The 25831-nt window shown below is 49.2% G+C and overlaps 1 protein-coding gene and 1 pseudogene across 5 annotated transcripts in view; one reads left to right on the plus strand and one right to left on the minus strand.

The window, feature by feature from the left end:
- Positions 1-25831, plus strand: part of SMARCA4 (SWI/SNF related BAF chromatin remodeling complex subunit ATPase 4) — an 89895-nt gene that overhangs the window by 28243 nt on the left and 35821 nt on the right. For all 5 annotated transcript variants that reach the window (XM_078443389.2, XM_078443388.2, XM_078443387.2 and 2 more), the window contains exons 10-19: positions 924-1091; positions 1209-1259; positions 5980-6110; positions 6286-6343; positions 14455-14576; positions 16113-16263; positions 17032-17195; positions 22729-22795; positions 23791-23901; positions 25443-25685. In XM_078443389.2, the coding sequence (XP_078299515.1) occupies positions 924-1091; positions 1209-1259; positions 5980-6110; positions 6286-6343; positions 14455-14576; positions 16113-16263; positions 17032-17195; positions 22729-22795; positions 23791-23901; positions 25443-25685 (1266 nt within the window). The remainder of the gene's footprint in view (positions 1-923; positions 1092-1208; positions 1260-5979; positions 6111-6285; positions 6344-14454; positions 14577-16112; positions 16264-17031; positions 17196-22728; positions 22796-23790; positions 23902-25442; positions 25686-25831) is intronic.
- On the minus strand, positions 12427-12488 carry LOC132680030 (U5 spliceosomal RNA; annotated as a pseudogene).

Raw genomic sequence — 25831 nt, forward strand, 5'->3', positions numbered from 1 at the left:
TGACCGATGTGATCCCTGTCCTCCGTCCCACCCTTTGTGTCTGGCTATTCAGAGGCGATTCTCCAGCTGGGCAGATATTGGCAGGCCCTGCTCTAGGCACATGGCCACAGGAGTAAGAAGCGTGCAGTCCCTACCCTCACGGCTGCCCCCACTGGCCCTAGAGAGGCAGGTGCCCAGGCGGAACCAACTAGATCATTTTGGATGGTGTGAAGTACACTGACAAGAAAGAGGCGGGACGAGGGAGTGGGGGTTTATGGGGTGTTCTGGGAGGGTGGCATGACTCCCTGGACGAAGTGCCTCCCAGGGATAGAGGAACCAAGGTTAAGAGCCTGAAGTGGCAGAAAGCCAAGTGCGAGGCACAGCAGGCAGCCCTTAGAATAGCGTGGTGAGGGCATGAGTGATGCCAGAGTCCCTAGGGCAGTCCTGTTGGGCCTTGCAGGCCATGAGGAAGGCTTTAGATTTAATTCTGAGCATGAGTGGGAGCCACAGGAGACTATAAACTGGGGGTGACATGATCAGGTTTATTATCAGAAAGCCAGGAGGGGCTTGCTGCACGCGTCTGTGACGGTAAAATGGCCCAGACCAGAAAGAGTGTTGGATTTGGGGTGTATCTGTGGACACAGGGGCCAAGACTTGCTGTTGGCCTTTTCAGATGACCTCTGGCAGAAGCATGTCTGTCTAGCAGGCCCCCTCAGGGTCCGCCCTGGGTAGAGGTTGAGGAAATACTGACAGGGGAGTCGATAGCTACGTGGAGGGTGTGTATGCAGCACGGCCATGGTGGAGGCCCAACACTCCCTTAGTGCGGGCTGGTGGCCGGTTAGCAACCCCCAGTGGCCTTCTTGACCCCGGGTTCCTTGCCGTGGGCGCTAATGGACGAGCATGTGTCACTTGCAAGCAAACGCCATAACCTTGCCGTTCTGCAGGCTGAAGATGAGGAGGGCTACCGCAAGCTCATCGACCAGAAAAAGGACAAACGCCTGGCCTACCTCTTGCAGCAGACGGACGAGTACGTGGCGAACCTCACAGAGCTGGTGCGGCAGCACAAGGCTGCCCAGGTCGCCAAGGAGAAAAAGAAGAAAAAGAAAAAGAAGGTGTGCTGGGACCCCGCCCCGTGCCTGCCCTCCTGATGGGACCCGAGCAGCCGTCTTGGTGCGGGTGCCGCTGCCTCCCCAGGCAGGGAGTGACCGTGTCTCCCTCTTTACTTCCAGAAGGCAGAAAACGCAGAAGGACAGACGCCTGCAATCGGACCTGATGGCGAGGTGAGGAATCAGGGGCTTCCTGGAAATGCCAGCCCAGCCCTGGGAGCTTCGATCTATTTCCTCCTTTACATTTTTATAGCTGTTTAAAGCTCACCAGAGCTCTGTGACAGTGGTAAGAATCCACATCTGTCCCCTGCCACGTCCCACCCCTCCTCAACCCCACCCCCAGGAGGGTACGTGGTTAACTCCTGGGTGTGTTTGCTTGCAGACTTTTTTCCTTTGCACATGCCATTGTTTTTCAGTGTTCACTCTCTCATAATTACAGGCCACAGGATTCCTGCCTACTCCTCACCTGGGTTCCCTGTTTCCACACACCACTTTTTCCAAAACCGTTTGGGAGATGCAGACAGGACAGCCCTTTACCCCCCACTATATTTCCTAAAAACAAGGTCTGTCTTTTCCATGGATGCAATAATACTATGATCAGATCCACAGCTCTTATTAAGGTTTGGCCAGCTGTCCCTTTAGTGTCCTTCACGACGACTCCGTGGCCGAGCGTCTCATTCAGTGACGGTCTGTCTGGTCTCCTTTGATCTTGAACAGCTCCTCACTTCTTAGCCTTTTCTGACCTTGGCATTTCTGAAGAGAACAAGCCAAGTATTTCCTATAAAGGCTTTTAGTTTGGGTTTGACTTGCTATTTCTCTTTTGGCTAGATTCAGGTTATGTGTTCTTGGCAACAAGACCCAGAAGTGACGCTGTGTTCTTCTCCGTGCGTCACGTCGAGAGTGCATGGCGTAGACTTCTTCAGTCACTGGTGACATTGACCTTGATCCCTTGGTGTCTGCCAGGGCATCTCTGCTGAAAAGTTACTGTTTCTCATTTTGTGATTATTAAGTACCTTCTGGGGAGGTACTGGAGGCTCTTTAAACATATTTTAACTCCTCAAACTTCTACCCACTAGCTTCTGTATCCATTAATGACCTCCGCCTGTATCCGTTTTTGCCACGATGGTTACGTTATGGTGATTTCCTGCTCCCCCCATCCACCCTGATTTCTTCTGCATTTTGTAGATGACTTTCTACAGGAAGGAAAAGCTTTTTGTCTTCTTTCCCCTGTGGCTCTTGGAACAGTTTGCCAACCCCTTGTACCAACTCATAGGATTCTGTTTTAGTTTAATCCTTACGGTCATTATCTTGAAGTTCAAATTGTTTGAATTTGGGCCAGTAGGAGCCCCTTCAGATTGGCTCACGTATCTTTTGAGGGCTTCCTTACTTCTTGCACACTGAAATGGCCCAAGTTCATCTTCTGCTTTCTCTGCCCAAACCCTGGAAGTCAGTCATTTCTCCACGGTGCCTTGGTTCTTTTTACCAGAGAAGAATATGTAAAAAAACAAGATCTCTCTTTCTTTCTCTGTCTCCATTTCTGTTTATTCTATACGTAAGTAAGGTAAGTTGGCAAGCCCTACGCCCAAGTGTGGCTTGAACTCACGATCCTGAGATCAAGAGTCGCATGCTCTACTAACTAACTGAGCCAGCTAGGCGGCCATCAAGATCTCTCTTTAGATGTGATTATTGGTACAGGTTGTCATTGCTTCTAGGCCCTCTTAGCAAAAAGATCTAGGAAATCAGTTTATATCTGCATCACTAGTTCTATATATTCAGAACCTTCAGTTCACATGGATACTTCTGTGTGTATCCTTCTCTCTTTCCATACCGTAACAGCCTGAAACCTGGCTTCCATTAGCCATGGTATATTTCCTTATTTGCTCAGTCTTAGAACATACAGGAAGTAATTCAGAATTGCTAACTTGCACCCTTCTGCAAAGGAAGCCTCCTGGCTACTTTAGTTTGTGTTTGGAGCTATTCAGCCTGAAATTGTGTGCTTCAAATACTGCATTTGAAAGTTACTTGGAGGGGGCGTCTGAGTGGCTTGGTCAGTTGAGCATCAAACTCGATATCGGCTCAGGTCATGATCCCAGGGTCATGAGATCAAGCCCCACGTTGGGCTCCGCGTTGGTCTTGGAGCCTGCTTGAGATTCTCTCCCTCCCTCTCTCCTCCTCTCTCCCTCTCTCTCCTGCTCTGCGCCACCCCACCCTGAAAGTTACTTGGATTAGTTTTTCTCTGTGCTCCCATTAGTGTGGGTTCCTCCATCCTTGTTGGTTTTACTTATTTACTCATCATTTATTTCGTATGTGAAACGTGACTAGCCTGCTTCTAAAAGTCAGAACTGGGCAAAGTGGCCCACTCAGGGAGGGGCTGCTGTCCCCACGCACCGTTTTTTCTACCACATTCCTACCCGCCTCCCAAAAGCAGCCATTCTCACTCAGTACTCTCATTTGGGAGAAGGACGTTTCAAAGGGACAGACGTAAATAAGAGGCGTTTCCTTTCCCACCGCCCGCCCCCACGCCCTCCTCACTCCCACCTCCCAGAGGAAAAGTGTGAGTAAGCGTCGGGGTGTTGGCTCTGGGGCCTTTTCTGTATGTGAGCCACCAGATGGTTTTCTTTTTCCAGCTTTGCATTCTGTCTCTGACGTCTTCCCACATTAGCTCACACACGCTCTCCTTATTCTTTGCAGTGTTGCCGAAATGTAGTATTTCTTGCAGAAAATACCTGAATGGTTTGATGAGAAGCGGAAGCCCCTGTGGCACCTGCTCTCACAAGCCTGCATGTTGAGCCCTGGTTGGTCTTCCCTGCACTTCCAGGAATCTTTATGCCTGTGTCCTTTTTTGGGTTGTTGTAAGACCACTTGGGGCAATCTGGACATTAAGCTAGACTCTTTCCATTTAGCACAGCATCTTGGGCCACTGTCCATATCAGGCCATTCATTCTGTTTTAATTTTATCATTTCGATGTATTGGAATCTCACTCAGCTTTCAGACTGGTAGTTTAGTTCGCTTCCTATTCGTAACTGTCTGGAAGGTCCTGCACTGCTTGGTCTTGATGTACCACCCCCTGCTCCTTCCCTACTGGTGGCTCTTTCCCATGTTCCCTTACTCCTGTGGCACACGCTGTTGTGAAGAGCCTTCTTGTACGGTACCTTCTGATGCTCTCTCCTGGGCAGCTTGGCCTGCCCTTACAAAACACCATGGCCTGGCTGGCTTAAATAGCAGACTTATGTTCTCACGGTTCTAGAGGCTGTAAATCCAAGATCAAAGTGCAGCAAGGTCGGTTCCTGGTGGGGCTCTCTTCCTGGCTTATAGATGGCTGCCTTCTTGCTGTGTCCCCATATGAGGCGAGAGAGCAAGCTTTGCTGTCTCTTACGGGGGCACTGTCCCATCCTGAAGGTCCCACCCTTGTGACCTCAGTGAACCCTCATTACCCCCCAAAGGCCACATCTCCATGTAGAGCCACACTGGAAAGTTGGGGCTTCAGCATTCGAATTCTTGGGGGCAAGGTGGGGGGGGGGGGGACACCATTCAGTCCATAGCAGATGCATACCTTTTCCTGTAGGCCAGATTCCTGATGGGAGTGACTGGCAGTGAACTCAGATACGTATTTACTTCATGAGATTTTTATCTTAAATGTTATATTGAAATTTTGAGAATGTGGGCTGGCATTTTACTACGGCAGAAAGCCTTCGTAAGGCCATGTGGGGCATTCAGGGGAAAAAGTCCTAGGGCAGAAGAGTGCAGTAAAGGGAGTTCTGTTGGGTAACCTGTGGCCGCGCCTCCTATTTGCTTACAGTAGCATCACTCAGTGGTGACCGTGACTTGTGCTTGATCTCAGCCAGTGGTTCTCAGCCTCGGCACGTGTGAATTGCCTGGGAGCTTTTTAAAAAGGCCCAGAGCAGTTGAATCAGAATTTGGGGGTAGGGAGAAGTGCAGGCGTCAGTCCTGTTAGCCACTCCTGGGGAGCATTTGGGGGGTGAAAGCCACTGATTGGGACTGATGCAGGCAGTCCGCAGAGCCTATTCATGTGACAGGTGGTTACTGTCACCTTCCATGGCGGGCAGCTTTGAGGGGGAGATTGGTCGCAGTCTCTACCTAGGAAGCTCATCTCTACCTAGAGTGTGGGCCATGTTGACGGTGAGTGTGACACTTAGAGGGGCCGAGGGGGCGGGGATCAGTTCCTGGAAGATGCAAACGAAAGTTTAAACAAGAACCTCCTCCTCCTCTTGGAGGTTTTCTCCAGGAAATTCTAAGGAGCAAATGGAGGGGGGAAATGTTCTTCCAATGTTGACAACTCAAAATGAGAAACTGAGAAATTCCGTATTTGTTGGTAAGAGGAAGGTAGTTGTTTTGTTTTTCAAATATTCTAGTTAGCTGTTTAACAGAAAAGGATGAGGATATTTGAGGAGGTCTACAAAGGTAGTATCAGTTGAAAGAATCAAGGGCCAGAAGAATGCGAATAATGTAGTCATTTGTGTATAAAGGGAGAGAAATGAATCGTTGTGTCTTCTGCACGGAATCGGTCTGTAAGGGTGCATGGGAAACAGACACCGGTAGGCACCTGTGCAGAGAGCTGTCAGATGGGGCCTGGGGGGGAGAATGGGGGCGGGGGCGGGTCCGCACCTCGTACCCTTGTGGATTTTGAACTACGTGAATGTATTACGTATCTGAAAATGAAATACCGTGAGGAAGCAGCAGTCATCCGGTGATTCTGTGTTATTACTGGATTATTAATATGTCATTAATCCATTTTTACAACCAGTGGCCATGTTTGGTGCCATTTTGGGGGGCATGGAGTTGGGAGGGCGCTTCCCCAGTTGGCCCTAGTTGGCAGAAGCCTGAGGTACGGATACCACAGAATCTCCGGTTACACATGTGACTCTTTTTCAGCCTCTGGATGAGACCAGCCAAATGAGTGACCTCCCGGTGAAAGTTATCCACGTCGAGAGCGGGAAGATCCTCACAGGCACAGATGCCCCCAAAGCAGGGCAGCTAGAGGCCTGGCTTGAGATGAACCCCGGGTGAGTGGGGCCTCACTTTCAGATGCAGCCAGGGGTCCTGAGCTGGCCTCGTTCCAGGGGCACTGGCAGCTGGGGGGTGATTTGGCTTTCCTTTAGAAACAAGCCAGTTTGTTGAGGAAAGTAAATTCTCTGGGTTCTGGGGAGATGTATATTAAATCTTGACTGTTTTTTCTAGGTATGAAGTAGCTCCAAGATCTGATAGTGAAGAAAGTGGCTCAGAAGAAGAGGAGGAGGTAAGAGTCCATTTCCTGGCCGTCGTGGCTCTCGGTGCTTTGTTGTGGTAACTTACACACCTTGGGCATCCGTCACCCCTTTGCATCGTGATCCTTTCCTGCTCTGGGTGGGCACCGCGTGGAGCAGGAAGCAGGCCCAGGGCAGCTGAGGCCCCAGTCTTGGCTGAAATTTGGGGCTTTAGAGCTGCACTTTCTAGTAGGGTAGCCCCTAGCCACATGTGACTCTTTCAATCTTAAATTAATCAAATTAAATAGAATTTAAAACTCCCCATCCTCAACTGTACCAGCCGCCTTTCAAGTGCTCAACATTTGAAGCTCCGCCCTCCAGAAAGATCCGTGCGAAGTTGTGGTCATTAGATCGTGTACGTTATCGCCCATTATAATTCCTTCTTTGGAAACATAAATGGTTGCATTTATTGTGTGAATTCTCTGAGTCATTTAATTATACCATGTTGAGGTGATATTTCCTTGGTTGCCAAAGCTGTAAACGGAGAGCCTCATTCCTCTCTCCGTTCCAGATTGCCTCCTTGGGAAGGATAACTCAGGGAACGGTTTCATAAGGGGGCGTCTCCATCATTAGCATCCAGATGGGGGCTCTCTGTCACTCCCCCTTCACTTGTGGCTTAAAGTGTCTTAAAAGGCTTTTTTCAGGGCCTTAAAAAGCTTTGCCACCTTTTCACAGGCGTTTCTTTGACTGCTGTTACAGTGGAGCATTTTGTTCAAGTTAACTAACCGTTCTGATATTTTCTGTGAATGTTTTGCATTGTTTGCCCATTTCTAATCAGTTACGAGTGGTTTTTTTACTGATTTTTAAAGTGCTCTTCAGATATTTCCCCCAACCTGAAATCCGCATAGTATTCACCTATAATCTTTTGTTTTGTCCTGTTTTTACTCTCCTTCTTGCCACTTGAGGTATCTGGGGTTTATTGTGTGTAGGGCCTGGGACGGCGCTCCCTCCCTACCCTTAAGAGGAATGCTGCAATTCAGTGATTTGTAGTAAATTTATAGACTTGTGTATTCACTACCACACACCAATCTTAGAATGTCCTATAAGCCACAAAATCCCCTTCCTCCTGGTTTACAGTTTGTTCTGACTACTTCCTACAGCTCTAGGAAACTGCTGATTGACTTTCTGTCTCTGTAGATTTTGCCTTTTCTGCATATTTCCTATAAATGGAGTCCAGTAACATGTAGCATTTTGTATCTGGCTTCTTTCAGCTAAAATGTTTTTGAGGCTCATCCACGTTGTTTGTGTATCAAGAGGTCATTGCTGCTTATTCCTGAGTTCTGTTCCCTTGTATGGTGAACCCCACTTTATCCACTCACCAACCGATGAGCATTTGTGTTGTTTCCGTTTTTTGCTGTTATGAGTAATGTTGCTATAAACACTTCATACGTTTCCATACGTGTCTTTGTGCGGACATATGGTTTCATTTCTCTTGGTAGATACCTGGGAGTGGGATTGCTGGGTCATATGGTAAGTTTATGTTTGCCTTTCTGAGAAACTGCCAAACTGTTTTCTGAAGTGGTTATACCATTTCACCGGTTCCAGTTTCTCCATATTCTTGTCCACAGTTGGTGTTATCTGTCCTTTCGATTATATCCATCCTGGTGGGTGTATAGCAGTATCTCACTGTGGCCTTAATTTGCATTTTCCTAGTAACTAATAACGTTGAGCATTTTTTCATATGTTTATGCACCATTCATGTATCTTCTTTGGTTGAACGTCTATTCACATTTCTTGCCCGTTATTAATTTGTTGTTTGTTGTCTCATCATTGAGTTGAATTCTTTATAAGAATTCTTTAGGGGCGCCTGGGTGGCTCAGTCGGTTGAGCGGCCGACTTCGGCTCTGGTCATGATCTCGCGGTCCGTGAGTTCGAGCCCTGCGCCGGGCTCTGTGCTGACAGCTCGGAGCCTGGAGCCTGTTTCAGATTCTGTGTCTGTGTCTCCCTCTCTCTGACCCTCCCCTGTTCATGCTCTGTCTCTCCCTGTCTCAAAAATAAATTAAGAAAAAAACAAAAAACGTTAATAAAAAAAAAATTAAAAAAAATTGTTAAGTAATTCCTAGTTTCACTTTAAAAAAAAAAAAGAATTCTTTATATATTCTTGGTACATGTTCCTTATCAAATATGTAATTTACAATATCTTCTGCCAGTTCCCTAGTCAGTTTGCCTTTTTTTTTTTTTTTTTTTTTTTTAAGTTTATTTGTTTTGAGAGAGACAGAGCGTGAGCAGGGTACGGGCAGAGAGACAGGAGAGAAAGAATCCACTGTCTGCGTAGAGCCTGATGTGGGCTCAAACTCACAAACCGTGAGATCATGACCTGAGCCAAAACCAAGATTGAAATACTTAACCAAGACTGAGCCACCCAGACACTCCAGTTTGCCTCCCCCCACCCCCAGTAGTGTTTCTTCAGATGCAAAAATGTTTTAATTTTAATGAAATCCAGTTTATCAAATTTTTTTGTTCGTGCATTGGTGTTTTGGTGTTACATCTAAGAACTCTCTGAAGTCACAAAGACTTTTCTTCTATGTTTTCTTCTAAAAGTTTTGTAATTAAGGCTCTTACATTTAAGGTCATGGTTGAATTGACTGCCACCTGTGGTCTGAGATACAGGTCTAGATTTTTTTTTTTTTGCGTATGGATATCCATTTTATCTAGCACCATTTGATGAAAAGACCACTCTTTTCTTCTTTGGTTAGTCTGTGGGAAATCAGTTGACGATAAATTAAGGGTTTTTCTGCCTCTCATTTCTTTTCTGTCAATCTTCATGTCTTTGTGTGACTACCACTTTACCTTGATGATTGTAGCTTATAGTAAGTGTTATTCCTTCACTTTTGTGACTTCGATCGTCTATTCTAGATCCTTTAGGTTCCTATATAAATTTTAGGGTCAGCTCATCAGTTACTACAAAAATGCTTGCTAGTTTTTTTTTTTGTTTGTTTTTTTGTTTTTAATAAAATTATCCTGGATTTTTTAAGTTTGTTTATTTATTATAAGAGAGACAGAGACAGCACAAGTGGAGGAGTAACAGAGAGAAAGGGAGAGAGAATCCCAAGCAGGCTTCACAGTGCCAGCGCAGAGCCTGATGCAGGGCTCAATCATGAAGCTGTGAGATCATGACCTGAGCTGAAACCAAGAGTCAGACGTTTAACCAACTGAGCCACCCGGGCACCCAGGGGATTTTTTTTTTTTTTTTTTTTTTTAAGTTTATTTAGTTTGAGAGAGACCGTGGACGTGCACGTGACCAGAGGTGGGGCTGAGAGAAAGGGAGAGAGAGAATCCCGAGCAGCAGAGTCCAAAGCAATGCTTAACCCCAGGAACTGTGAGGTTATGAGCTGTCAGCACAGAGCCTTATGGGGGGCTCAAACTCACGAACTGTGAGATCATGATCTGAGCTGAAGTCGGATGCTTAACCAACTGAGCCGCCCAGGCGTGCCCCATTTTGTCTCATATTTTTTAACTTTTAAGTTGATTGTCTGATTTTCGTCTCTTACCTATTAATATGATTTATTATGTAAGTTAATTTTTAGATAGTATACCAACCTTGCTTCCCTAGGATAAGTCCTACTTTGTCCTGTTGTATAATCTTTCCTGTGTATCGCAGTGTGGCTACTATTTTGTTGAGGACTTATGGGTCTATATTCATGTGTGACATTTTTGTCTCGCTTTGTAGTTAACATTGGCCTCAGAATGGATTGAAAAATGTTCTCCTGTACTTTCTGGAAGAGTTCATGAAAGTTTGGTATCCTTAATCTTAACATATTTGGTAGAATCACTGCTGAAGCCATCTGGACTTGGCCTTTTCATTGTGAGAAGATTTTTATTTACTGATACAGTTAGCTATTGAAGATTTTTTTTTTCCCCAAATTTTTCCATTTCTTGACTCAGTTTCAGAAATTTATGTCCTTATCGTATTTCTGTGGTTTCATAGTGATCTCTTTTTCATTGCTCATTTTGGTGATTCAGTAATTTGTCTTTCATTTTTTGGTAGTCAAAGTTTAGTTTACTCATTTGAGACTTGTTTTCCTGGTATACTTGTTTAAAGTTACATTCCCTTTAGGCACTGCTGAAACTACAGCCCGTAAATTTTGATATGTTGTTTCTGTTTTTATTCAGTTCAAAATATTTCCTAATTTCCCTTGTGATTTTTTTTTTTTAATTTTTTTTAATGTTTTTATTTATTTTTGTGACCGAGAGAGACAGAGCATGAGCAGGGGAGGGGCAGAGAGAGAGGGAGACACAGAATCTGAAGCAGGCTCCAGGCTCTGAACTGTCAGCACAGAGCTGGATGCAGGGCTGGAACTCACGAACCATGAGATCATGACCTGAGCCGAGGTTGGATCCTTAACTGACTGAGCCACTCAGGTGCCGCAAGAGTTTTTCTGTTTTTGTTCTCTAATTTAATTTTCTCGTGGTAGGAGCGCACGCCTGGGTGGTTCAGTCATTTGAGTATCTGACTCTTGATTTCGGCTCGGGTCATGATCCCAGGGTTGTGGGATCAAGTCCCGTGTCAGACTCCATGCTGAGTGTGGAGCTGCTTAGGATTCTCTCTCCCTCCGCTCCTCTCCCCTGCTTGTGTGCATGCACGAGCCGCCCCCCCACCCCGATAAATACATAATAATAAAATAAAATAATTTTCTCGTGGTGTAAGATTACTTGGTATGATTTTTCTTTCAAATTTACAGAGACTCATTTTATGGCTCAGCATCCTATGGAATGTTTCATGTTCACGTGAAAAAGGATTCTGCATTTTTTTGGGTGTAGTGCTCCGTAAATGAGAGTTCAGTTGGTGGATAGTGTTGTTCAGGTCCCGTATATCCTTGCTGACTTTTGTTTAGTTGTTATGATGTTGTTGAGGACGAAATGGGAAAATCTCTGTTTTTGTTGAATTGTTCTCCTTTAAATTCTGTCAGATTTGCTTCATGTATTTTCATGTTCTATTGATAGATATACTTAGTTGTTCTGTCTTCCTGATATATGTGATATTTTATCATTATTGAATATCTGTCCTTGTCCCCAGTAATATTTGTTTTGAAGTCTGTTTTGTCCAATGTTAGTATAGTCCCTCCAACTTTCTTATGGTTACTGCTCGTTTGTGTAGTCTATAGTTTTCCATTCTTTTACTTTAAACCTGTCTGTTCATTTGAATCTGAAAGAGCAGGTAGCTAGATCTTGCTTTTTAGATCTAGTGTGACAGTGCCTGCCTTTTGATTGAACCTTAGACTAGTCACATTTAATGTAATTATCAATATGACTGTGTTTACATTTGCCATTTGGCTATTTCTTTTCTTGGTCTTAGGTCTTTTTGTGTTCCTCTGTGCCTCTTTTTGCTGCCTTTTGTGTTCAATATTTTTTATTGTACTGTTTAATTTCTTGTGTAGACTTCAGTTGTCACTGTACCTTTTAGTTATTTGTTTTGTAGTAGCCCTGGGGATTACAATATGCATCTTAATTTATCATAGTATGTTTCAGATTAATACCATCTCCATTCTGGTAAAATAGAGAAATTTACGTTCCAATGTAGCTCTATTTGCTACCCTTCCTTCCTGCTACCCTTCCTGTTGTCACATATGTTACACCTGCATATGCTCTAAACCCTACAATGCAGGCTTCTAATTCATACTGCATAGAATCTTATGATTTGGTCTGAATAAGTTAGTAGAGAAGAAATAAAGGAAAATGTATTTATAGAGTCTTTTTATATTGATCCATGTGTTTACCATTTTTAATGCTCTTTATTTCTCGGGGTTTGAGTTACAGTCTGTTAGCAACAAGTTCCCTCAGCCTTGGTAGATCTGGGAGTATGATTTCTGAAGCTTTGACTTTGGAAGGATAGTTTAGTTGGACACAGATTTCTTTGTTGACAGCCTTTTTCCTTGTGCATGTGTCATTGCACTGCTTTCTGGTCTCTGTCTCAAATGAGAATTTAACCACTAATTGTAATGACGCTCCTCTGTACTTGATGGTTCATTTTTCTCTTTCTTGCTTTCAGTATTGTTTGTCTTTGGCTTTTTTTTAGCAGATTGATGGTGAACTCTCTTTATATTTATTCTCCTTAGTGTGTGTTCAGCTTCTTGGCTGGGTAGTTTCCACGGAAATCTTTAGTAAAAGGCGAAAGATTTATACAGTCTGAGAGAAACCAGAGTATTGGCTGGGTAGTTTCGTGTTTTTCATCAAATTTGGGGCTTGCTGTCTTTTATTGAGATTCTGTGTTTGTTGACTTATTGTGCTTAAAGATGGTTTCCCATGGTTCTTTGAACATATTTGTAATAATAATTGCTTCACAGATTATATGCTAAATTCAACATCTGGGGAAAGAGACAGGTTCATTTGCTTTTTCACTGAATACTGTAATCACCCTTTCCTCTTTCGCTTGTCTTCTAATGTTTAGTGGAAACCTATGTTTAGCTACGCTGTATTCTGACTCCCACCCCTGGGTGGTGGTTTTTGGTGGTGGTGTTTGTTTAGTAACTTACTTGGGCTAAATCTGTGAAATTCTTGCTCTGGTGGCGTGTGCTACCTTTGGTGTCTCTGCTCAGTTTATTTTTTTGTTTTCTCATTTTCATTTTTAATTCTGGCTTTCTAGGAATAGGCCATGTTTCTTTGTAACTTAGTAGTTATCCAGTGATTGGGCAGTGATTGTGCTCGGACCTCTTGAGCCAATAATACAGCTTCTGTCTCTGGCAGATGGATAGAATGTATAAAGGAACACATTCCAGGTTCAGGCCGTTTTCAGGTCCACCCTGGCTTTTACTTTCTGTGAGGTCCTTTTGCATTTTCTGTGCACCTGGTCACGGGCTCAGCCCGTGATGCGCTTTCCCAACCAAAGTAGAAAAGCTGGCAAACAACCCCACTTTATTTCAGCAGTGCCAGTGGCTGGTAGGGGCAGTGCCCACTGCTACGAAATGACCGCGTCCCCATCAGACTCAGCTGCCGGTGCTGTTGGCCTGGCCGCCCTGGCAGAACCTTCAACGTGGAGCCGGGGGACGGAGAGGTGGAAGCGGACCCAAGTGAGAATGCTACCGTCTCCCACTCTTCTTACCCGACGTTCAGCGGTTTCTCAAGCATTAATACTTCTCAGGCCCCCAGAGCTCCGAAATGGTTGCTCTTGCCAATTTTGTTCGGCTTTGAAGATGGTTTTCCAGGAGCGAATTTGTAGACTTCCTCCCTGAGACTTAGCTGGAGGTCCCACCCCATTTTAATTCCAGACATAGTATGTCAGCTAGGAAAAGTCTGTACCAATTATGATTTTTTTTTTTTTTTTACCCAAAATGTTTGTGCTGTTATCACCTGTTCATTATTCCGAGTGATTTATAAAGTTATTTTGCATTCTCCAGGGGACATCCCATGGGATTTTGATTGGAATTAATTAGTAGTTTCATCACAGATACCTTTTAGTTTTATCGCAGTCCCATTGTACATCAAGACAATTATCTACTGGCACTTTGTCTGATTTACCAGGGAATACAAGAATGGTTTCACATGGGGAAGTACATTCGTGTGTGTTTTGTCAATATGTCACACAAAATCCCTTTATCACGTCCTCCGTAAAGGCTGAAAAATCCCAGTAATGAAGAGTAACTGATTTATTATTATACCTAACTTATAAGTTCATAGAAAACCGCTTGGTAAACTAGGATGCCTATTATCAACAGCGTTATTTGACCGAGCACAGACGTTTTAGCCATGTCGATAAAGCCTAAAGTAAGTCAGGAACAATAATGTTGAAAATTTGCTATCGAGTGTTTAATACTTAGAAAAATCCAAGAGAAGCAAATCAGAAATGGCTTTGAGTATCAGGTCGGGCAAGGAATAAGCTTGGTAGTATGCATTTTGTGATGGGAAGGCACGGTGCAGGAGGAATCTACTCTACTAGTAACAAGAATCCAGAGTCCCTTGAGGTAGCCTTAAAGAGAAGTGTCTGTATTCTGCTAGGAAAACTGAAAATCATAGCACTGAGGAGAAGAGCAACGAGGAGGCACGACACATTCTGGGATAGTAAGAGGGCGTGGAAACAGCGCCTGCTCCCAAAAGCATTCTCCCCCTGGGAGCCCTCTGCCTGTCCCTGTGGGGTGGCCTGAGGTGACGTGGGCTTGTGTCTTGGTAGGAGGAGGAAGAGGAACAGCCGCAGCCAGCACAGCCTCCCACCCTGCCTGTTGAGGAGAAGAAGAAGATTCCAGATCCAGACAGCGATGACGTCTCGGAGGTAGACGCCCGGCACATCATCGAGTAAGGCATCCCTCCCCAGCCTCCTACTCTGCCAGCCCCCTTTTCAGGGCGGCAGCAGAGGGCTGTCAGGACTCCCGCCTCTCTACGGACGGCCCTCCCTGCCGTCCAGCCCGCAGACAGCAGACGTTAGGGACTGTAAACAGACCAAGTGGATTTACTTCGGATTTCAGTCACTTTCACAGGCGTTGACTAGCCAGTCTGTCCGTTGACATGGTTCATCTTGTGCCTAAGAGGTAGTTAGTTATACAACAACAGCCACCTCAGGCTGGGTCCCCAGGCCGCCCTCCCACCCCACCCCACCCCACCCCACCCCCTCCCTGGAGGAGACTGTTTCCAGCGTCGTGTGTCTTCGGAGACAGTTCGTGCAGCAGCAAGCAAAATGTGTGCATGTGTTTCTTTTTACTGGTACACGTGTATCTATCCAGGCCCGCTTTTCTGCCCCTGGCTTTTTTCACCGAAAGTTTTCTCTCGGAGGTGACGCGGTGTCTGTACGCAGTGTCGTCAGTGACGTTGTGTGTTACATCTTCGTGTGTTAGCCCGTCCCTAGTGGCGCGCATTCATGTTATTTCTCATCTTTTGCCCTTAGAGGCACAAGTACAGTTAACATATCAATGTAGTTGTTGCTTATGGTACGCAATTAATGGATGCTTTTGAAAAGAAACTGAGAACTGAGAGTTGTGTATGCTCTAAATATGACAAACATTCATCTAGAGCAAACATGCAGTCCTTTGAAATCCTTAGAGAAATAGGGAAAAGCCCACTAAGCTCACTGACAGATTCTTAAGGAGATAGAAAACCAGAAACCACAGCACACTATAAAACAGTGTGACAGAAGTCGGATCACGTGTGTCTGTCACATTCATAAAATGTAATAGTTTAAAGTCACTTTTTAGGAGCATCTGGGTGGCTCAGTCGATTAAGCGTCTGACTCTTGATTTTGGCTCAGGTCATGATCTCACGGTTTGTGAGTTCGAGCCCCGTGATGGACTCCGCGCTGACCGTGCGGAGCCTGATTGGGATTCACTGTCTCCCCCTCTCTCTCCCCCTCTCTTCCCGTCTCTCCCTCTCTATCTGCTCTTCCCCCGCACATGCGTGTGCTTACGTGCACTCTCTTGCCCTCTCTAAATAAAAAATAAAGTCACTTTTTAAAAGAATTCCAGGTTAGATCATAAAACAGCCACAGTGTAAATGATTCTGGTCTTGTGTGAGGCTGTTCAGTGTGCGCTTTCATTTTAGCCTCACGAGCGCTCAGTAGAGAGAATGGGCTGGAGGACGGGCCTCTGGCTGAATGATGCACTCTTTCTGTGATGTGGCAGTGACTTGATTCCTGTTCCGGGAATGTGGGGTCGGGACCCACGCCCCCTGAGCCCAGTCTTGGGCCCCCCTGGATTAGTAGTTGCTGCCTGGCCCTCCCTCAGACTGTCTGGCTGCACTTGGGCTTATGTGATGGCTGTCAGGCCGTGGGTCTTTGGGCAGGAAGCATGTCGTCACAGGTGGGAACGTGTGTCCTCACGGTGTTTCCATCTTAACTCCCAGGAATGCCAAGCAAGATGTTGATGACGAGTACGGTGTGTCCCAGGCCCTGGCACGGGGCCTGCAGTCCTATTACGCCGTGGCCCATGCTGTCACCGAGAGAGTGGATAAGCAGTCGGCGCTCATGGTCAATGGTGTCCTTAAACAGTACCAGGTAAGGTCGGAGGGGCACATCCACACGGCACTCCTGGGGTTTCCAGGGTGTGGGTGGCTGCCGAAGTCACATTCCAGTCTTTGTCTTTGGACATTCGCTCTTCCCCTCTGAACCTCCGTTTTCCTGATCTGTTAGCCTAGCCTCCAGAAGGAGTTGAAATTGTGCAATAAATCTGGATCTGCTGGGTGCTTAATGTATGCCGGGCAGAACAGGAGGCTGCTATCTGTTCTCTTCTAAGCGCTAAACAACCCTATTTAGTGCATGCTTCCATCTCCGCATTTGGCGGACGTGGGGGGCAACCGAAGAACAGAGAGGTGCAGTGATTCTGCAGAATCACACAACTCGGGAGTGGCCAAGCCAGGACGGGCCCAGGCGTGGGCGCACGGGTGCTCAGTGCGTGTTCCCCGGAGCCCTGCAGTGAGGCAGTGAGGGCAGGGAGCTTCAGTGTCGGGAGCTGGTAGCCCTGCTTTCTGTTGGCCGTTCCAGGTAGGAACTTAGCTGTTCGGATGTGGACCGGAAAAAGAGATTTTGTAGACACATACCACCGGCAGGGCAACCCTGTGATTTTGCAGGAGTGATTGCTGAGGATAAGGATAAGTAAGAAAGGACTGGGCTGATTGACAGCGAAATACCAAAAATCCCGATGACCACGGGTGGTTCGTGGCCAGGACAGACTTGTGCCTGGCCGTGCTGAGTCTCTGAAGCGCGGGGAATGCTCTCGTACCCGACTCGGGCTTCAGTCCCGGCCGCTTGCCTCTCTCCATGCAGATCAAAGGCCTGGAGTGGCTGGTGTCTCTGTACAACAACAATCTGAACGGCATCCTGGCTGACGAGATGGGCCTGGGGAAGACCATCCAGACCATCGCCCTCATCACGTACCTCATGGAGCACAAGCGGATCAATGGGCCCTTTCTCATCATAGTACCTCTCTCGTAAGTGCTCTCGTCCCTGGGGGGTCTGGGAGGGTCCAGCGGGAAGGCCACGCGGCTCGGGTTCACGTCACCTCATGGCTTCTTGAAAGACCCCGTCTCCAAATACAGACCCATTCTGAGGGGACTTGGGGGGTGGGGCACACAACTTAGCACCCGGCATCCTTCTTCTGGTTTCCAGGGGCAGGATGGGAGAAGGGTGGGTGATGGAGGGCCCGCCTGTCATCCCTATTGGGGCAGCTCTCACAAGATGACCTTGGAGTGCTCTTCAAGTCCACCAACCGGCACGTTGCACACAAGGTGTTGCGGGAGCCAGACCGGCTCCCGCTAGCAGAGCGGAGGAGAGCCATTTGAGAAAATATCACTACCTCTTTCTCCCCGGGGCACGGGGCCCTCTGGTCCACCTCCCTTCCTGGCTGTGGCAACCCCGGCACTTAGTGTGGTAGGCTCTGGGTCCTCCAGCCGAGTCCCGAAAAGGCTCTTACTCACCACCTCTTGGCACTGCTGACCTCCTCCTCCCGGCAGGCAGCCATGTGGGGCCAAGATTCACCAGCTGCCCTGGGCGTCCGTCTTCCTAGGTCAGCACTGCCACAGCGTGGTTCACCTGCCCCAGAGCTTTTCGAGAAGTCCTGGGGCTGGTTCTCATTGACCCCAGCTCCGGTTTCGTGTCCTGCACCAAACCAGTCCCAGGCCAGGGGACGGTCCACCCTGATGTGGCCAGGCCTCTGTGTACGCGCTTGGCCTGGCCCTGGAGGGAAACCCCCTGCCTTCCGCCAGCACTCAGCAGTGACCGCTTCGTCCTCGAATCGGCTGTCCGGGCTGAGCGCTCGGGCCGATCCCACAGGAGATACCCTCCCGCTTTGAAGGTGGCCAGGCTGCCAGAGGCCACGCAGCCACGGCTGGGGGTCCCAGAACTCTCCCAGCATCTGCTTGGGCAGGTTTATTTCTTCCTCCTGCTTTCCCTTCCTCGTCCTCGTGTGAATTTGGCTGTGCTGCTGGAACAGAGCTGCGCAGAAGGAGAACTGTTCGCTGCAGAAGGGCCCAGGCTGAGGACGGATGGCCTTGCCTCCCCCTCCCCCGCGGTCAGACCCAACCTCTCAGCTTTCTGTTGCATTTCTCCATGTGCCGTCTCTCGGCCCACCAGGGACTGAAGTCCCCCCTTTTTGGGCCCCTCCCCGCAAGGGGTAAGGTGTGAGCTCATCTCTACCAGAGTGGTTCACCCCTGCGTGCTGTCCTATAACGTGGGTGTTTCGTTTTCATTTTAAAATTACTTCATTTATAAATAGTCGCAAAATCAGAATAAAGATTTTCTGTATGCCTTTCACCCAGCTTCCCAAATCTTTGCGGCTCCAGGGCAGTTCTAAAGGCAGCACTGGTCACGAATCTAGAGACCTCATTCACATGTTGTCTAATGTCCCCACCGAGGGCCCCTTTCTGGTCCAGGCTCCTACTTTTGTTGTCGTGTCTCCGCGACGTGTCAGTGACACTTCTGCGGTCCGTCTTCATCCTCGATGATGTCGACACTTGAATTCTGCTTGGGCGTTAGTAAGCTGTCCCTCAGACTTTGTTTGTGTTGGATGCCTGGCCCTGAAAGTCTGGTAAGAATCCCCGAGAAGGGATGCTGTGCCCTTCCTGGGGCCATGTTTCAGGAGGCACGAGAGATTGAGAGGCCCGGTCAAGGGAGAGGATAACTTTGGTCTCTGTTATGTGGTGCCTGCTGGTTTCCCCGTGTGATCCTAGGAGTTTTCCTTTGTAATTCAGAAGTCCCTGGTGGGGAGGCATTTAGAGTCCATGGAAGTGTCCCATTTCTCATCACACTTTGCCCAGAGATTTCTGCATCCATCAGATGAGTCTGGCTTGAGACACCTACCCCAGCAGGAAGGGCTGATGGTGGTTTTCTTTCCAGTGCACCTCCCACACTGTGGGAGATCCACCGTAAGGAAGAACTGTACCTTCTCCATGTACTTACTGATGTGTATAACTTTTTTTTTTAATTTTTTAAAATGTTCATTTATTTTTGAGAGATAGAACGTGAGCAGGGGAGGGGCAGAAAGAGAGGGAGACACAGAATCTGAAGCAGGCTCCAGGCTCTGAGCTGTCCGTACAGAGCCCAATACCGGGCTCAAACTCACGAACCATGAGATTGTGACCTGAGCCGGCCACTTAACCAACTAAGCCACCCAGGCGCCCCTGTTTTCTGTAACTCTTACCTGAAACTGGCAGAATGGAGACTTTATTTTCTTGGTCAGATTATTCCAGATTTGGCCTGTGGAGACCCTTCAGGTTGGTTCCCGTTTCCTTCCTACATGTCCCGGTCACTGTGTCATGCTTGGTATTGGCTTGAGAATCGTTTTAGCTTTCGAGAAAAGTTGTAGAGGTACTACTGAGAGCTCTGCGTGCCCTCCCCCGGTTACCCTGTTGTGAATAACATCTCACGTGACTGGTACGTTTGTCACAACTCAGGAGCTGGCACTGGCACATTACTGTTAACTCCAGCGTTTACGCCCCTCTCTCTACTTTTCTCCTGGCATCTGGCTGCTGTTCTAGGACCCCACACTGCAGTCAGCCTTCTCAGAGCCTTGGCCTTCTGTGGCCAGCAGGCACTTCTCACATTCCATGTTTCTGTTCGTCTTGACGGTTTCAAGGAGGACAAGCCTGGTGTTTTGTAGGGTGTCCCTGAATCTGTCTGTCTGGTGATTTTTTTCATGCTTGGACAGGATGCTCGGTTTGGGGGCTAAAGAACACAGGGGTAAAGTGCCCCTGTTGTGACATCATATCAGGGGCAGTTACTGTCACTGTGCCTTGTCACTGGTGATGTTGACCTTGACCACCAGGTTGAGGTCCTGTTTGTCATGTGTCGACACTGTGAAGTTACACTTTCTTCCCCCTTCCATATTGTATTCTGGAATAGTCACTGAGCTCAGTGCCCATATAAACGAGCACTTAAGCTCCACCTCTTTGAGGGAGAAATAGTTCTGTAAATTCTTTAGAATTCTTATGTACAGAGGAAGTATTTCTTCTCCCCATTTAGTTTATTTAATCATTTTAACCACTTTTTTTTTTTTTTTTAGCATTATTTATTTATTTTGAGAGAGAGAGCGGCAGAGCGGCAGAGCGGCAGAGAGCGAGAGGGAGAGAAAAAATCCCAAGCAGGCTCTGCACTGTTAGCACCAAGCCCAACGTGGGGCACTATCTCACAGACTGAAATCATGATCTGAGCAGAGATCAGGTGTCAGATGCTTGACCGACTGAGCCACCCGGGGGCCCCTATTTAATCGTTTTATGTCAGTGTGGACTCATGGGTACCGAGTTTAGACCTTGGTCTGTACAGCAGTAGTAGTTTATCTTGTGGCTCGGATCATTCCAGCTTTGACCGCGGGGAGCTTTCAGTTGGGGCTACTGTGTCCCTTTGATAGGCCCCCATCACTGGGGGGTATCGAGGCACCTAGTTGTTTTTGGTACCCAAAGGTGCCCCCAGCTCAACTTGTATACTTCCTGCCTAAGGCCTAGAATCGGCCATTTTTTCTAAGAGGCCCCGGTTTCTCTTCTTAGAGGTCAGTATTAGAGACGAAGAGCTGGGTGCTGGGTGTGCCTGGTGCCCCCGAAGTGTCGTCGCTAGCGGGCCCTGTCAGCGCACAGCTCTGGGCGATAAATATACGCGTTTGTCTAACGTGATTTCTGTGTCTGGTCACGTCCAACGGCTGTCTCTGCCTCAGCCACAGAGCTCTTTCTGGGCTTTGCTTACTTGTTCATCTGCAGTTACGTGGATGGCTGTGTGTGCACGTACAGCAGTTTCCAGGTAGTTCATCTGTGCGAAGCAGCTTTACCGATTGGAGCACCGTGTTTAGATCCAGTTCCTTTTGTCTTGCGGCGCAGTTTCCTGTCAAAATAACCTTTCCCAAGGTTCTTTAAGTTGGCTTCAGCGAAGGGACGCTGTGTGTTGATCTTCAGGCTTTTTACACCCACGTCCCACCCAGACAAGTGCCTGGTCGTTGGAATGACCTCTCTTCTGGGCCAGAAGAGCTCCTTTTGCCCTAGGGAGCTGTTTTAGACATTGAGCGTCCAGCTGTCACATCTACCCACTGAGACAAACGACTTTCCTCGTCCTGCCTCCCTCTCGATCTCTGTCTCCCAGCCTGTCTCCTCAGTCTTCCCTGCCCCCAGCTCTCTTGGGTCTTCATCCCCCACTGCACACGTTCCCCACACCTCAAGTTTTGGCCCTCAGCTTCTTGGTGCCTTGACTGTACACCATTGCTCCATACAGTAGAATCCAGACTTGAGAGACTGGACCAGGGCAGTCTTGCTGATCCTCGGTAAGGGGTAACCTAGAGCCAAGCCATCTGAGGCAGGCCCAGTGGCCCCAAGATGCCAGGACCCACGCTTTGACAGTTTTTTTTGCTCAGGACTTTTGCTTCTAGCCTTCTTACCTCGTGGTGGCAAAATGGCTGCACTGCCTCCGTCATTTCATATGGGTTCCCAGGGTGGTGGACAGGGCAAAGGGCAGCTGACTGTCCCCCGCGCCCCCCCCCCCCCCCGCCCCGCTTCTCCTCCCTCCTTTGAGTACTTTCCCCAACAGAATCTTGAACTTCATCTCATTGGCTCCAACTAGGTCCTTCCTGTTGGCCCTAGTGGCTGAGGAGCCTGGGAGCTAGGGGTTTACGATGAAGACGGTACCCCCCTCAGTGGAGCTTCTTGCAGTGGAGAGCTGGCTGAGCCACAAGCAATCTCTGCCACTCGGCCTCTGAGTCCTGTCTTTACAAACTAACCAGACTAGACTTTCTGAGTAAATTCCCTTTCTCGCCGGAAATTGTATATCCCAGTGTTTCCCAGGGAACCCACCCACCCCCTATGAACTTGGCTTTATTATTGTCGTCACCCTCCTGAGGCTCTGTCTCACAGTTCCTGGTGAATCGTGCCTCCTCATCTACCCGCCAGCCACCCCCATGCCTGCTCACGGCTGCTTCCTCTCTCTCCCCACTCTTCCTGGCCTTGCTCCTCCCATGAAGGAGCAGACGAGAGTCTGTGTTGCTGCCCTGCACCCAGCCCTTCACCCGAGGCCGGCACACTCTCCCCATCTCCGTTGTCTCCTACTGGGCAGGAACCTGCAGGGGCCGCCATTTTCATTTCAAGGTGCACAAAGAACGTGTGGTGTCTCCCGTGCTCCCCGGTGTCCGGAACACACTCTCCAGCACGGCTCTGAGCCTGAAATGAGCCACTGTGGGTCTGCAGTTTTCCTGGGAGCCGGCTGACGACGCGTGGCATGTTCTCATAGGGGCCTGGGACCCCACAGCAGTGACAGGACTGGTTCCCAGGTTCAACTCCTGGGTCTGGCCTCCTGCAGCCACTGGTTCCAGCCCGGGGCCGCTCTAGGCTCCTCCTACCCAGGGCATCACCCCCTCGTCCCCCACGCTGTCGGTTACTTGGCCAGCTTGAGCATCACGGCCAAGTCGGCCTCGTGCCCCAGCGAACATTGGCTTAGACGGGAGCTGTTGATGAATGAATTAGCACCTGACTGCCCCTTCCTTATTTCCATCAGCACATTGTCAAACTGGGCATACGAATTTGACAAGTGGGCCCCCTCCGTGGTGAAGGTGTCCTACAAGGTACGTCACAGCCTGAAGAGATGGACGTGGATGAGGGCAGCGGAGGGGTGGGAAGGGCAGGGGAGGGGTGGGGAGGGCAGGGGAGGGCAATCCACTTGCATGACTCACAGGGTGCGTATGCCCACGTTTTCCTGTGCTGTACACACGGGACCATGCTATTCGTGAGAGGTTTGGATCGTCTATTTCACGGTGATGCTTCTTTTTAAGTGATGCCGTGGACTCAACATGTGGCATCCGGTGACATCAGCGCATTCACTGCAAGATTTTGTTCTTGTCACCCCGGCTTTGGTTAAAACCCATTCACGTAGAAAGACCCCATGAGTGTACTGTGGTCTGTGGGACATGGGACTTGTTCACCCCGCGAGGAAGACACTCATTGTGCCTGTTGTGTCAGTGGGGAAACTGAAGCAGAGAGGGCAGCCCGGTTGTGTCCTTGGCTGCCAGGCTCCTAGGTCCAGGCTCTTCACCCTGTGCTGGGAGGCTCTGGGCCACATGATGTGGAGGAGGGGGTCCCGACACCGGGAACAGTGTGGGCAGGGGGAAATTGGTGCATTTAAGGAGCTAAGAATCGTTCTGCTGGCAAGAACTTCTGGGACCCAACAAAGCTCCGTCAACCTGGAACGTGAGCCTGGAGAAAGCACCGTGTCTACATCCTGGGGCCCTGGTCACAGGCTCAGTTTGGAGTTTGGAGCTGGGGAGGGGCAGGGCAGGTTTGCTAACCGGGGAAAGGGCTGGAGCTATGTGTCTGGGAGTGCTCATGGCGCCCGCACGAGCACAAAAGGCCCTGGTTTCCAGCTTCAAGGCCTCAGAGGAGGCCTGGGAAGAGGAGGGAGCTGATGGGCCACTGAGCAGGGGGCAGGTATAGCGCAGGTGACAAGTTGGAGGACAGGCCCCACAGCCTTGCCCGGCGCCCTTCTGTGGCAGCCCCGGCGAGGTAGGTGTCAGCCGCTGTGGCCTCAGGAGGCTGAGACGTGCGTGCCTTCTCTCCCTCGCAGGGTTCTCCAGCAGCCAGGCGTGCTTTCGTCCCCCAGCTCCGAAGTGGCAAGTTCAACGTCTTGCTGACGACTTACGAGTACATCATTAAAGACAAGCACATCCTTGCAAAGGTAGTATGTCCTTGTGTAAAACACACCAAGCCCCAGACAGTCGTGTGATGTCAGGGAGCACCTGATCCAGGGTTGTCGTGTGTGTGTCATGCAAACTAGCTTCTAAGAACTTCTGCCCAAAGAGCTTACTCACATAGGGTATCTCCTGACCCGTCACCAGTCCTGTCCTCATTGTGCCTGGCAGGGTAAGGGTGAGGCCAGCCTTGTCTCTGCCTGGGTCTGGTGGCCGTGGCCTTCCATCCCGGGTGGCTATGCCACCCCCACCGTGGCCCTCAGGACCCCAGCCCACAAAGCAACTATGATTTTGGCATTCAGGGCTGAGGACTTGTGCTCCGTCGGTCTCGGGCTGGCACGCGTTTGCTGGGGGTTGTGCAGGACTGGAAGCCTCTTGAGTGACACTGTTGTGAAGGCAGCTGTAGTCAGGCCATCAGTGGATCACTGAGACCATACCTTGACCCGGGTATAAAACACACATGGTCCCTTGCCTACAAAAAGGTCACTTTTCCTGGTTTGGAGGCTGAAGATGATGCAGGTGTTCTGACCACTAACCATCCAGCACAGGTTAGGTCGAATGATCGAATTTTTGAGTCAGGGATGGAGGTGTTCACAGGTCACCTGTCGGGACTTTGTCGCTGTGACGATTCGGGTGCTCCATACCCATCTCCGGTGTACAGATGAGGGGACTGGGGTCCATGAGCAGGCTCTTCCCCTCGTGCCTGTGGTGCAGGCCACCCCTTCCAACCCTGCAAAGCCTGGCCCGTCCCAAGCCTGAGAAAGTCCTTACCTGGCAGCGGCATTAATGGATGTCAAGGCCAAGTGACGGGGACTCCTCCTAGGAGACGGCTCCCTTTCCCCTGCCCCTGTCAGCTCTGCCCTGTTCAGTCCGGTCACCTCACACGCATCGCCTGTCTCAGGCGTCACTGTGTCCACGGGAGGGCGGAGCTGAAGCACGGAGCAGTTGGGAGTCTCGTCACGGTGTCCTGCAGACTCAGGCTCACCGTGAGGCTGGACATCGAGCCAGTGTCTGTCGGTCCTGTGGTCACCAGCAGGCTCTGGGAGCTCCCATTCTGAACTTACCTGTACTAGTACTGCCTTGAGAGGCACAGCCTGGTGGTTGGAAAATGTACCCACTTCTGAGCCACATCCCCTGTAGACCCCCCCCCCACCCCCAGCCCAGGGCCCTCTAATCGGCGAGAGGTGTGTTATTTGTAGTATTTTTCTGTGCTGCATCCAAGCATATGTAATCTGGGGGGAAACCAGAGTACTTTCCTGCAAAGTGTGTCGTTCGCCCGACAGCAGGTCATGGGCATGTCTTCTGTGTGTCTGCACCGCCTGCTTCACGGAGGCCCTGTTATGTGGCTGTCGCTTGTCAGGGGAACTTGTTACGCCCATGTTCTTCACTTAAATCTGCTGTTCTGGCTGGAGGCTTGCCTGAGAGTTGGGACATTCTTGCTAAGCTAGGGGCGACCCTGCTGCTTCCCATCCCCCGCCCCCCCCCCCCCCCCCCCCACCATACAACCTCCTACTCTGGGGCCCCACAGATCCGTTGGAAGTACATGATCGTTGATGAAGGCCACCGCATGAAGAACCACCACTGCAAGCTGACGCAGGTCCTCAACACACATTACGTGGCCCCCCGCCGCCTGCTGCTGACGGGCACGCCGCTGCAGAACAAGCTGCCGGAGCTCTGGGCGCTCCTCAACTTCCTGCTGCCCACCATCTTCAAGAGCTGCAGCACCTTCGAGCAGTGGTTCAACGCGCCCTTTGCCATGACTGGGGAAAAGGTGTGTGTGTGTAGTTGGCTCCGTGCTGGCGGTAGGTAAGGCAGGGAGGGGGGCCGTGGTCATGGGAACTTTGCCCAAGTGGACAGTCCCAGGCTCGGCTGGCTTCTCTCACGTGTCCACTGAGTGCCCACAGTGGGCCAGGCTTG

The sequence above is a fragment of the Panthera onca genome, chromosome A2, assembly GCF_046562875.1.
Source record: "Panthera onca isolate mPanOnc1 chromosome A2, mPanOnc1 haplotype 2, whole genome shotgun sequence".
NCBI classification, from domain to species: Eukaryota; Metazoa; Chordata; class Mammalia; order Carnivora; family Felidae; genus Panthera; species Panthera onca.